Here is a 13,579-nt window from a genome sequence, read left to right as displayed (position 1 = left end):
GCTAAGTACTATTATTCTTTCAGCTATAGCAGTAAGGAGGTGCCCAGGGACCTCTACAGAAACAAAGTCCCCCGGAGGAAAGGAGAAACATGTCGTCTAGCTAGCCAGGAGGAGCCAGAACTTCAACTCAGGTCTCTGACTCAGAGGGAGGTCTTGCTGTTTCCCTCTGCTGATCCATTATCCCATGCTGCCTCTTCACAGCACCCAGCCCAGCCAACCTGCCACACCTCAGAAAGCACTGAGTGGTACAAGGCTGAAGCAGCTGTTATACCTGGCTTCCCACTGATCTGGAGGAGATTCTGAGATAACGCGTCCCAAAGCATCCAGCACCGGGGGCGGCCGCTGCAACAGACAGGTTGATCAATGCACTCCAGTGCTCTCTCCAGTAAAGCCAGCGACCCAGGTGAGACAAGAGATTAGGCACAAGCCACCCTGAGCCACAGTGTGGCTCCTGTTTGGAGCAGGTGGGAGGCTGAACAGGGTCCAACCCACCCTCACACACCCAGACCGCGTCGCGGTGCACAGCGACTCACATAGAGCTTCTCCTGGTAAATCTCCATAAGCCTGCCCATAACCTCCGCCGCCTGCCGCGGGTAACGCGCCACTGCTTGGGAGAGGGCTTCGGCCCCGGCCTGCCTCACAGCTGCCTCGTGATAGATGACGTCGTCGATGAGCAAGGAGCAGAGGTCTGGCTGCAGATCTAGGCCCATGGTTGACCAGAGCCTATAGCAGACCAAAGGCGGAGCTGGTCAGACAAGGACCTGCAGCGCAGGCCCTGCCAAACCCGACCACCCGACCCTCTTTCCCTCTGTAGGCTGAGCACGCTGGCTCCAGTTATTTCACGAGGGGAAAGAAAACAGAGCAGGAAAACCAGCCTTCCGACGGCTCTCACCTCTCAGCCAGCTTCCGGATCTCCTCCTCCTTGTCAAACTTGACCACCCAGAGCCTCCGCAGAAGGTTCAGGCCATTCTTCTCATCAGTGTCAGGCGCTGGCAATACCATGTGGAGTTCCAACAGCCCCTGAGAGGGGGTGGGATCACACCGTGTGAGGCATGACCTCTGGAAGAGCCTCTGACCTGCCCGCCACCACCCTGCCTCCCTCTAGGGCTGAACCATCCAAGATGCAGCCACCAGCCGCACGTGGGTCTCCACAGTGAAATCATTTAAAATGAACTCTAACTTTTTCAGCTGCACCAGCCACATTTCAAGTGCTCAACAGCCATACGCTGGCCGGTGGCTACCACACTGGACAGCACAGATGTACATTTCCAGCCCTGCAGAACGCTCCACTGGACAGCGCTGGTTAGGGAGAGCCATGAGTCAGTTCAGCTCATTAGCTGCTCTTCAAAGAGCTTTTCTTTCATGAAATGATAGCATGTAGCGGTAGAATCTTTTCTAACATAGAATTTAAAAGTTTAACTCTAAACACGCAAGTCAGACAAAACCTTAGAAAAAGGACATTCCCTTTGTTTTAAGAAATATTTGCCACATTGCCATTGTTTTTCACATTTTTACCAAGGACCAGTGAAACCTCTGTCACAGAGCAATAGCAGGAGCCTGCAGTCTGGCATTTAGGAATCAATGTCTCATACTCCAAGGGGATCCTTTAGTTTTGGGTCCCAAAGCACCAAGAAAAAGTATAAGGTAGTAGTTTGAAGAAATGAACCAATCCTGTGAGTTATATCTGTCTATAAAAGTACCAAGATCCACATTCTGTTTTAGAAATTAGGTGAAGCCTTCCGCAGTGAAGAAAAAAATAGGCAGTGATATATGACAACTGTTTAGCTGTTCCAATTCCTAGAATGACCCCGAACCACACTCTGTGGCCTCTTCTCTTTGCCTCCAGGACACCCTGGTGCATATGTGCGGCATCTCCCATCAGGGCAGCTCGAACAGGGACACTGAGGGACAAGGGACGCCACGGTAGCCCCAAGAGGGAGTGGGCACGCACCCGGAGCGCAGTGTCCCGCACACTAGCACAGGGGGACAGCAAGGCGCAGAGCAGCACGTCCACCTCCTCCTGCTCTGCAAAGGCACAGCCATCCTTGCCACTGCTGCTGGCACACAGGGTGGTCAGGGCGTCTGAAGCCAGAACCTGAGGAAGACATCCACCCGCTGGGCTCAGTTCCACAAATTTTTTTCCTACTATGGGGCCAGGCAGGGGAGCCAGGTGATGGGCTGAGGGGCCCAGGGAGGAATCTGAACTGAGAACGCCCACCCCACAGCCCTACTAGGGCTCAGACCCCAGCACCAGGCCAAGGCCAGTGGCAGGACCCAAGCAAAACCCCTCACTAGCTGAGAACAGTCAGGCTGGCTCTCAAAAGCAGCCCTTCTGCCCAAGGCCAGAACTGAGGGCTGAGAGAAGAACTAGGACCTGAGGTTGGGGTCATGAACTGAGCCACAGCAAAAACCAACTGGGAACCAGATCACCTGCAGTTGGGGAGAGCCTGTGCCGATCACCCAAGTCAGAAGGCGCAGCATGGCCACACGAGGCAGCAACTCTGGGCCATTCTAAGAGAGACCAGAAGGTAAGTCAGGGTGAAGCTCCAGGGAAGGTCTGTAACCAAGTCCGGTGGCACATGAAGCAGCACCCTCTCACCCACAGGGGAACATTCTGGGTCATACTGCTGACTCCACTGTAGAAACCCTGTCAGGTTTACAACTCAATGCACAGGAGCCAACCCCAGTCAACCAGGATCTTCAGGGACTAAAAATAAATAAACTCTTAACCTTGGTTGAAATTCACAGAATATGAAATACAGGTGGCCCATAAACATACGAAGATACTGAACTTTACAAGTAAAGTAAAAAAATGCGAAATAAAACATTACACCATTCTTTCACCCATCGCTGGCAAGATTAACACTACGTGAGGTTGTATTAGGATTGGAGAAAAGAAAACGTTTAGTGAGGGTATTGCTCAGAATATGTCACATAACCTAACAATTCCATGCCCAAGAATCTGTCCTATAGAAATGTTCACACAGTGTGCAAGGGACATAAATGTACAAGGGGACACACCACAGCGATGTTCAAAATATGGAAACGTTAGAAACAACCTTAAAATATCAATCAAGTAAAAAGTTAACTAAACCATGGTGCACCCACAGCATAGAACCCCATGCAGCCTGTAAAATTAGATCCATGTGACGTGGATCATATGGATCCGGACACCGGAGGAGACCCAGAGAATACAGTCCCATGAAAGAAGCAGTACAATCCATTTTTGCTTTGCTGTGTTTGTGGGTATGAGTTTTGAATGTGCTTAAAAAAAAAAAGGTCCACAAGGGTAGAGGCCAAACTGTTAGCAATAGTTACCTCTAGGGAGTGGCATTTCTCTTTTTGCTTCTGTACTGTTGGAATTTTACTCATGCATTACTTTGGCAAATTTTTAGAACATAATCTATTAAAAAGAAAACTCCTCAATGAATGAGCTCCAGTCTCACAATCATAAGCAAGTCAAAGGGAGAGAGTGATCATCACTATCTTCTGAGTTAGAAACAGAACAATAAATTAATACAAAATCCTTCAACTTCTTTGGGTCAGAAACTATCAGACACAAGAGACCCATAAGCTTCTGTGAGGTCTTGACAACCGCACTGAATAGAACATTTGGGCCCTCCTCACCAATGGCTGCTGCTATAGGTATATGTATATGCTGCATGACCTCCCCCCCAGAATTGTTCATGGGTCGGGAAGCGTCGGAAGCCCCTGCCTCCCCAACCCCCTCAAGCCGAGGGGGAGCCGAGCTCCCCGGGCCAACCTCGTCCACACGCCCTGGTGGGCTGCTGGGTGAGGCCCTCAGCTGGGCATGGACGGTGAGGATCTGAAGAATCTGGGCCATGCGCTCCTCCTCCTCCTTGCTGTGGTGGGGCATCTCGGTCAGCACCATCTTCAGAAATGGGAAGACTAAGGAGAAGGCTGGCGCGGACAGGGGCGCGGCGTCTGTGAGAGCAAGAAGCAGATGGATCCTGTAGGTCGGGCCGGACCCTGAGCACGGCTGCCTCAGTGTCCATCCTCAGGGCAAGTGGGTGGGGGGAAGGCTGGAGGCCCTGACACCCTGAAGTATGTGGCATGACAAGAGGGATGACAGACAGTAGCCCAGTTCTAAAGCCAGTCTTGCCCCTACCCCAGACACTGCCTAGTTCCACAATGTGAGAGTTAAAACAGAAAAGTAGGGGCTTCCTTGGTGGTGCAGTGGTTGAGAGTCTGCCTGCCAATGCAGGGGACACGGGCTCGAGCCCTGGTCTGGGAGGATCCCATATGCCGCGGAGCAACTAGGCCCGTGAGCCACAACTACTGAGCCTGCGCGTCTGGAGCCTGTGCTCCACAACAAGAGAGGCCGCGATAGTGAGAGGCCCGCGCACCGTGATGAAGAGTGGCCCCCGCTTGCCGCAACTAGAGAAAGCCCTCGCACAGAAACGAAGACCCAACACAGCCATAAATGAATGAATGAATGAATGAATGAATAAATAAATAAATAGACAGACAGACAGACAGACAGACAAGTAGCTTCCAATGGCAAGAACTAAACCCTCAATGGGGGTCACAGTGACTCAGAATACCAGGGACCAGACTCAAAAATCGTCCATCCCCCCTTTTTCAGATGAGGAAATCAAGGTCAGGGAGGGAAGAGACTCACTGGAGGCTACAGCCTCAGGAAGCCCCAGGGGACGGGACGCCGTAGCTCGTGCAATCCCTGCACGGTTCATACCGCCTCGTGCCCTCTGTCCGTCCTGTCCCTTACCTGGTTCTCCCTTGCCTGCCCTGCTGGTGATGGTGTGACTGTGCAGCAGGGTCACCGCCCTCTTCACGGCCACCGACAGCTCCTCCTGGCACCATGACTTATCCAGGGCACATTCTGGCTTCAGCAGGCGCAGAGTCAAGTGGCTCACCAAAGTTCCTGTGTCCAAGAGAAGGGACCCAGCAGGGGATGACCCTCGCAAAGACACAGAATCTGGCCCAGGTGCAAACCAGGGACCCAGGGCAGAGATGCCATGTCCCTCTGACTTAATAGTAATCAATTCTGCTCTGCCTAAGTATCCTCAACCTAATTTCTCATTTCATCTCCATGACAGCGCCAAAGGGTAGGCAGTCCGGCAAGGAGATACCCTTCTGACACTAAGGAATTAAAAGTGCGCTGAGAGGAGGCATGAGCCACCCAAGGGTTATTCAGTTGGGAGTTATTCAGCTCTATCCATGTGGTCCTCCCACCTTCCATGCAACAGCGCAGCCAGCCAGGTAATACTTCCGGCAGGTTCTATGTGTACCGCCTGACTCCAGCCTCACCCTAAAGGGAACATACCCCTCAGGCTCAAGGTATGTTCACCCTCAAGGTCGTTAAACAACCCATAAAGTGAGGCCTCCACAATTCCCAGCCACCCCACCTGGTCTTTGTTTCTCCACAGCCAACAGAAAGCTAAAGGCCACAGAGACCTCTGGTCATCCACACGTGGCCGCTCAGGAGCTCTGGGCTACACAGACAGGCCACGTGGCACCAAACCATCCCACTGCCACTGAATTTAAAACTGCTACAGGGCTTCCCTGGTGGCGCAGCGGTTAAGAATCCTGCTGCCTGGGCTTCCCTGGTGGCGCTGTGGTTGGGAGTCCGCCTGCCAATGCAGGGGACGTGGGTTCGAGCCCTGGTCTGGGAGGGTCCCACGTGCTGCGGAGCGGCTGGGCCCGTGAGCCACAGTTGCTGAGCCTGCGCGTCTGGAGCCTGTGCTCCGCAGTGGGAGAGGCCGCGATAGTGAGAGGCCCGCGCACCGCGATGAAGAGTGGCCCCACTTGCCGCAACTAGAGAGAAAGCCCTCGCACAGGGACGAAGACCCAACACAGCCATAAATAAATTAATTAATTAAATAAAATAAGTATTTAAAAAGAAAAAAAAAAAAAAAAAGAATCCTGCTGCCAATGCAGGAGACAGGGGTTCGAGCCCTGGTCCAGGAAGATCCCACATGCCGCGGAGCAACTAAGCCCGTGCGCCACAACTACTGAAGCCCGCGCGTCTAGAGCCCTTGCTCTGCAACAAGAGAAGACATCACAATGAGAAGCCCGTGCACCGTGAAGAAGAGTAGCCCCACTCGCCACAACTAGAGAAAGCCTGCGCACAGCAACGAAGACCCAACGCAGCCAAAAATAAATAAATAAATAAGATAAATTAAAAAAAAACACTACAGAAAGATCATCAACTAGCATCTAAAACTTGGCCCTCAGAATGAAGACTCAGAAGACATAAAACGGGAGAGAGGACGCGGCACTGTGTGCTCCCAAGGATACGCAGCTTGAGATGCCCGAGGCTGCATCCATAGGAAAACAAGTCAGTAGCCTAGGTCACTGCATGCCTCCCCACGAGCACTCGGGGGCATCTCCACCCCCATCCTGCCCCAGGGTCATGCCCACAGCCAGCCAACGAGGACTAACCCAAAGCCTTGAGCCTAGGGGTCATGACACAGGCAGCCAAGGACAGGAAAGGGTTCTTGATCCTGGGAGCAGCGAGGGGAGATTTCAACAAGGGCAGGAAAGAGTCGACCAGGACAGGGATGTACTGGGTCAGGCCGGACGGGTTCTTGGCCAGGATGGTGTCCAGCAGTCCTAGCGCCGCCTCCAGCTCATTGTCCAGCTGTAAGCAGAGTCACCCAGAAGGCCAGTGAGCGGGGCCCTGCCCCAGGCGGCCCAGCACTCTCGTGGCGCAGGCGTGTGGTGGCAGCACCTGCTTACCTCCTGCAGCCGCCTCCGGACCTGCGCCTCCTTGTCCAGCTGGGCCTGCAGCATCTCCTTCTGTTTGCTGGTCAGCTGCACCTCCTCTTTTATGCCTTTCTTCTTCTTTATCTCCTGAAGGGAACAAACAAAGCAAATCCATCTCCAGGGAAGGGAACTCCCTCCCTCCCAGCAAGCGGGGCACGCTCAGCTCCCCAGTCAACACCAGGACAGCTCTACGTCTGTGACCCGGCCCCCCAACCTGCCATGTGGCCTCCCCTACTCCCACAAGTCCACAGCCACCTGGTTTCTACAGAACAGAGAGAGCAGTAGAGAGGCGATTTCTTGCTGGATTCTCTACTAACAAACACAAGAAGGGCCTTTATACGTTAGAGAAATGAAAAGTCCCTCCAGGTGCTGAAAAGGGTACTCTGGTAGCCATGCAGCTTCAGCCTCCCCTCCTGCCAGCCCGCCCTACAGACACTCTCTTCCAGTACAAGCTAAAGCCTTGCAAAGACCGAGAGCACTCGTTCATTTGGTAAGTCTTTACTTAGCACCTACATGGTGCCAGGCACTGTTCTAGATGCTGGCGAGACCGTGAGAACAAGACCAAGTCTTTATCCTCACAGAGCTGACGATCTAGTGGGTGCAGGTAGACAACGAACAGGGAAACAGATACATAAACAAGGTGACTTCAGATCACGACAAATGTTATGAAAGGAATAAATGTGATGCATAGCAAATGAGAAGAGGCGCGGTGTCTACTCTGGATAGGGTGGGCAGAGGGGTCACCTCTCCGCGAAGGGGATATGTGGGCAGAGGTGTGGAAGACAAGAACCCAGCCTTGTAAAGACTGAGGGAGGAAAAAAAAACAAAAAACCGAGGGAGGAGCAAACAAAGGCTCTGAGACAGGAAAGAGCCCTGTGTGCTTTGCTCCTGTCAGAACCAGTTCTGTCACTGCCGAATACAGCGATGAACCACGCCCAGCGGCTACACTGTGCCAGGCCCTGTGCCTACTATCAGGAGGACAGATAGGTCCCAGCCTTCCAGGAGCTGGGGGGACAGGCATGGAATCAAGCAACACCACTTAGCAGAGGAAATACATGAACTACTGCCAGCAGAGAGAAAAATTTGTTTTCCTTGAGTTGGGGGTAGAGGAAGCTACCCGAGAAAGGGCAGATAAAGAGTGTGGCAGGAGGACTCAGGATCAGTGGGGAGGTCGGAGGAGCGTGCCATGGGTCAGGATGACCCAAGGGACCAGCCTGAGGCCACCCCACATGTGAGGCCTCCATGTACCCACCTCCTTCAGCTCCAGCTCGATGATCTGCTCCTTGAAGGAGTAAGCTTTGTTCTCTCGCTTCATGTTGGCCTTTTTTATGCTGTCCTGTTGGGCACTGAAACACCAAAGCAGGTGATCAGCCAGGTTCAAAACAGCCACCAGGCCCTTCAGCCTCCCGCCAGCCATAAAACCCCAGCTAGCTTTCAAGTCATATGCACCAGGAAAGTGCGGGATACTCTACATGCTCTTGTATCCCAGGCCTAAGTACTGTGCCTAGAACACAGCAAGCACTCCTCCAATGAACAGACAGATTGTTTCATTTACTCCTCACAAGACCCGACAAAGGACACATAGTCTCCATCTGACAGGCACTTCTCTGGTGGTCCAGTGGTTAAGAATCCACCTTCCAATGCAGGGGACGCAAATTCAATCCCTGGTTGGGGAACTAAGATCTCACATGCCACGGGGCAACTGAGCTCACGCACCACAACTACTGAGCCCGCGTGCTCTAGAGCCCACGTGCCACAACTAGAGAGAAGCCCGTGCGCGGCAACCAAGAGGCCGCGTGCCGCAGGGAACGATCCTGCGTGCCGCCATTAAAGATCCCGCGTGCTGCAACTAAGACCCGACGCAGCCAAATAAATTAATTAATTGGGAAAAAAAAAAAAAGGAAAGAGAAAAAAAAGAAAACTAAGACTTGGGGCTATTGAGCCCATGAGTGGGGGCTCACCTCTGGATGATGGATTTGTCGTACAGCTCCCCGGCAGGGGTCTGCATAATAGCAAACTCCTCCCGTGTCACCTGGCACAGCGCTGGGTTCTGCACGGAAGCGGTGATGGTGCTGATGAGCTGAGGGAGGACCCGGTCTGGGGACAGGATGGAGAGGGAGCCCATGGCATTCATGGAAGACTGCCAGACAAACATAGACACGGTCAGTGTGCGCCACGGCTGCCACTGGAGAGGGGTCCTGCCGGGCCTAAATGCCCCAGGCAATTGGCTCCCCTTCTTCTTGCCACTGCCTGCTCTTTCTGAGCACTGCCTACTGGAGTGGACAACCATAGTGTGTGCCTGCCTTCTCAGCGAGCTGTACCTACCTGGTACTAGCACCCTGATTTGGGGGGCACATTCCTCTCCCAATCTCAATCTCTGTGGTTCAGGTGGAGCTGACCCCACCCTCTCCAGAGGTGGGCATGTGACCCAGACCAGAAGGATGGGCCCCAGGATAAGCACAAGACCCAAGTCAGGTCAACCAGGGCAGTAAGACCCCATGCCAGCTGAAATGACTGGAAAACGCAAGCTTTTCCCACTGGAGCTGATGGAGGACAAGAAGTAAGCCTGGAATAGCTATCCTGCTACTAAAAAAGGGGAGACTGAGAATGGAGCCCATACCGTGGAAAGCAGAAATGGTACACAGATGGATGAGACAGAGAGATGGACAGAGAGCAGGAGACACACCACCTACAAGGTCCTGAAGACACCTGAGTCCCTGTCCAGTCACATCCTGGATCTTACCAGTTAGATGAGGGAACAAGCAAGTTCCCTCTTGTGCTCAAACTAGTTTGCATTTTCTGCCACATGAAACCCAAGGGTTCAACCCACTTTTCATCACACCTTCCCTGTTTCTCTGAATCTTCCCTGTCTGGACTCTGACCTGAGACCAAAACCAGCTCACACGCCAATTACCTGGTTCAGGGGGCTCTGTGTGGTGATCCTGGGAATGATCTGATCCAGGTGCCTGGTAATGAAGGCTTCCGGATCGATCTTCATCCTGGCAAGAAGTGCTGGCCACAGGCCAGACTGCACAGCCACTGAAGGGAAGGGGAGCTCTTTGAGGCCTTCTGCCCGGCCTGCTCCTACAACGTAGTCCCCGCCCCTCCAATACCCGCCCCAGGCACGCACCTAAGGACGGGTGGTGGGAGATGATCAGCATCTCCTGGGCCAGCTGTTCCGTGTTGGTGACATCACCTTCCAGCCCTGGCACCCCAGAGATGATGCACAGAGCCTCCTGCAGGACCCGCGGAGGCACGTAGGCCTTGCCCGCCTCAGTCACCTCCCCGGCATCGGTCACCAGAGCCTCTAAGGGCAGCACCTGTGGGGAGACAACACATGAGCCCCACTGCTCAGAGCCCCGTGCAGGCCTGGCACACAGGAGATAAAGATGCCAGGGAGGCAGCTGCCTCTCATTCATGTTGTTCTCTGGGCTCCCTGCTGGTGTGGATACTGACACCCAGTGCCCTGCACTGGGACCCACAGGCTATGAGATGGGCCTGGAAGGAAGCACCTAAAACAGCCCACAGGGGGAAAGAAGGCAACAGACACTGGTCCAGGGGACCTACCCTGAGACTGCAAGTCTGTCACTGGCCCACATCCCTCAAGCAGGCTTAGGGAAGGAGGGAAGCAGTGAAACAGGGAACAAAGAGCACTGAAATTAGGAGCCGGGTCTTGCGGGTCAACTCCCAGTTCTGCCACCCCCTGGCTGGGGGACCCTGAGCAAGTCATTTCAGCTACCGGAACCCTGGACAACTCATATAAAATAATCGTAGTAAGCCTGTCAGCCTTTTAAAAGCATTGTGAAAAACTGAAAGGGACAATGGGTAGAAAACACTTTAAAAATTATAAAGTGCTTTAAAAATGAAGTGTTTTTCCATTACTCAAGAATAAAAAGGTTGAGCTACATGTCATAAAACATGGGAAGAAAGAAAAGCATCTGAAAAGGAAAAGGAATTATATGAAACAAGGTGTTACCCAAACTCCAGGGCAGGGCAGAAGATTCTGGCATCACACAGAGTCTGAGTGAGTGAGAACAGCCCAGGAGCAGTCTAGTTAAAATCCCACAGCATAAGCAGGGTCAGCTAAGGGGGTCTGTGAGCCCCAGTTCTGCAGCCCAGATGCCCTGACCTTGTGAGAACTGAGGACAGTCTTCAGCTCCTCCAGGAGTCCGCAGGCCAGCTTGAAGCCCCCGAGAGCAGACAGCAGCTTCCGAACCGTCTGCTGGGCCTGCCTGCGCACGTGCCAGGTGCGGCTCAGGAGCACCGCCACCAGAGCCCGGTGGTACTGCCTGCAGCAGAGGGACAGGGCGTCCTGGGGGAAGGCCAGGCATAGGGCTCTCCACAGCCAGCCTCCCACCCCTCACACACCGCCACGTCTCAGGATCCTGTCAGGGTTTGTGTCACTTGGCCCAAGGGGAAAGGTAAACGAGCCCCACGTACTGAACTTTGTTGCCTGTGAGCCTGTGCGGATGGTCAAGGAACAGTCTCTCTGTCAGATGCAGCACGGTACAGAGGGCTGGGGGGGGACAGAAACAGCACAAGTGTTTTTAAAATAGAGAACACATCCAGAAAGAACTGGGAAGAACTGGAAAATGAACACCAAAATGTAAAGGTAAAATTACAGTTCACTAGAATTTTTTTTTTAAGTTTTTATTTTATATTGGAGTATAGCTGATTAACAATGTTGTGTTAGTTTCAGGTGTACAGCAAAGTGATTCAGTTATACATATACATGTATCTACTGAATTTTCTTTTTTGCTGACTACACATGTGTATTTTTTTTTAAACATCTTTGAGTATAATTGCTTTACAATCGTGTGTTAGTTTCTGCTTTATAACAAAGTCAATCAGCTGTACACATACATATATCCCCGTATCTCCTCCCTCTTGCGTCTCCTCCCACCCTCCCTATCCCACCCCTCTAGGTGATCACAAAGGACCGAGATGATCTCCCTGTGCTATGCAGCTGCTTCCCACTAGCTATCTATTGTACATTTGGTAGTGTATATAAGTCCATGCCACTCTCTCACTTCGTCCCAGCTTACCCTTCCCCCTCCCCATGTCCTCAAGTCCATTCTCTACATCTGAGTCTTTGTTCCTGTCCTGCCCCTAGGTTCTTCAGAACCATTTTTTTTTTTTTTTTAGATTCCATATATGTGTTAGCATACGGTATTTGTTTTTCTCTTTCTGACTTACTTCACTCCGTATGACAGACTCTAGGTCCATCTACCTCACTACAAATAACTCAATTTCGTTTCTGTTTATGGCTGAGTAACATTCCATTGTATACATGTGCCACATCTTCTTTATCCATTCATCTGTCGATGGACACTTAGGTTGCTTCCACGTCCTGGCTATTGTAAATAGAGCTGCAGTGAACATTGTGGTACATGACTCTTTTTAAATTATGGTTTTCTCAGGGTATATGCCCAGTAGTGGGATTGCTGGGTCATGTGGTAGTTCTATTTTTAGTTTTTTAAGGAACATCCATACTGTTCTCCATAGGCACACATGTATTTTGGAACAAGCAAAAATATATTCAATATCCTGTGATAAACGATAACAGAATATGAAAAAGAATGTATATATACGTATAACTGAATCACTTTGCTGTACAGTAGAAATTAACACATTGTAAGTCCAACTATACTTCAATAAAATAATTTTTTTAAAATTATTATGCAGTTCTAAAAAAAAGAATGAGAGCGCTCATTATATACTGACATGAAATGATTTCCAAATCTAGACAGCACAATGCATATAGTAGGCATATTAACACTTGTGTAAAAAAGGCAGAGAACTGATACATAAGGTTATTTATTGGTATAAATATAAAATATCAAAGATACACAAGAAGCTGATAAAATTGGTTCTCCATGGCCAGGGACAATGGGTGGCTAGAGATCAAAGCAAGGGTATAACTTTCAGTGTAGACTCTCTTGGGTCTTTTTTTTTTGTATTATGTGAATATATCTCCTATTCAAAAATTAGCTAAACATTTTTTAAACATCAGAAGTGACTAACAGTTGTAGCTCATTAAGAGAATGTTGTGATTTGTCAGTCAAAAGGCTTTTCCAATCACCCATTAGCGGCAGATACTTCTAAAGCAACCCAGAATTTTAAACATACGTTTAAAGATCAACTGTTCCTTCTCTGCCAAGATAGAAACCAGCAGTTCTTCCATCTCCTGGTGCGGGTGGAGCCAGCCACACTTCACCAGAGCTTCTCAGCTGCCTCTCAGTACACGAAAACCTCTACGACAGCACCAATTACCCAGTCAGCTGTAATTACACCTAATATCACAGCTCCACAACTATTAGTGCTGTCTCCACAAATCTCCCACTTCCCTCCCATTTCCCTAGCCTTCCACATCCCACAGGAGTACATTCATTCCCACAAAAGCTGAGCTGTTTGCCAGATCACTCTGCTCCAGGTTTTTGCTGAGCTGTCTGGTCAAAACAACAGGCTGTCAGGGAAGGATCCTCTCTGAAGACCCACCAGAGAGACTCAGCCCCAAACTCGACTTCAACTAAGGGGGTAGTGACTCACCATCCTCTGAAGCCATGAGCAGGAATTTGTCAGAAGTGAAAACCTGCTTCTTCTCATCCAAAATCAGCTGCCAGAAACTGCTCAGTTTGGCCTCTGCAAGAAACAAAAGGTCACTCTACCACACAGTTCCCCACATGCCAGGGCTAGTCCCCACCATGCTGAAGCTGCGGGGGCTGGCTTTGCTGACAGACTCTCCGCTGTTGCAGCAGGCAGGAGTTCTCCCTCGGCGGGGGCGGGTCACTCCCAGGCTCACTGTCCTCCAGTTCCGAGAACTAACTGGTTC

The 13,579-nt window shown here is 51.2% G+C and overlaps 1 protein-coding gene across 1 annotated transcript in view; it reads right to left on the bottom strand.

Moving 5' to 3' along the window:
* Positions 1–13,579, bottom strand: part of GCN1 (GCN1 activator of EIF2AK4) — a 56,614-nt gene that overhangs the window by 24,046 nt on the left and 18,989 nt on the right. The window contains exons 16-31 of the mRNA XM_007170916.3: positions 13,297–13,389; positions 11,188–11,263; positions 10,877–11,036; positions 9,878–10,067; positions 9,662–9,786; positions 8,709–8,887; positions 8,000–8,093; positions 6,721–6,834; positions 6,424–6,622; positions 4,748–4,903; positions 3,764–3,945; positions 2,431–2,511; positions 1,952–2,095; positions 893–1,020; positions 534–723; positions 272–342 (exon numbers count right to left, since the gene is read on the bottom strand). Of these exons, the coding sequence (XP_007170978.2) occupies positions 272–342; positions 534–723; positions 893–1,020; positions 1,952–2,095; positions 2,431–2,511; positions 3,764–3,945; positions 4,748–4,903; positions 6,424–6,622; positions 6,721–6,834; positions 8,000–8,093; positions 8,709–8,887; positions 9,662–9,786; positions 9,878–10,067; positions 10,877–11,036; positions 11,188–11,263; positions 13,297–13,389 (2,182 nt within the window). The remainder of the gene's footprint in view (positions 1–271; positions 343–533; positions 724–892; positions 1,021–1,951; positions 2,096–2,430; positions 2,512–3,763; positions 3,946–4,747; positions 4,904–6,423; positions 6,623–6,720; positions 6,835–7,999; positions 8,094–8,708; positions 8,888–9,661; positions 9,787–9,877; positions 10,068–10,876; positions 11,037–11,187; positions 11,264–13,296; positions 13,390–13,579) is intronic.

Source organism: Balaenoptera acutorostrata, chromosome 13 (assembly GCF_949987535.1).
Source record: "Balaenoptera acutorostrata chromosome 13, mBalAcu1.1, whole genome shotgun sequence".
NCBI classification, from domain to species: Eukaryota; Metazoa; Chordata; class Mammalia; order Artiodactyla; family Balaenopteridae; genus Balaenoptera; species Balaenoptera acutorostrata.
The sequence above is the reverse complement of the archived record's forward strand: the minus strand, read 5'-3'. Positions and strand labels throughout refer to the sequence as shown.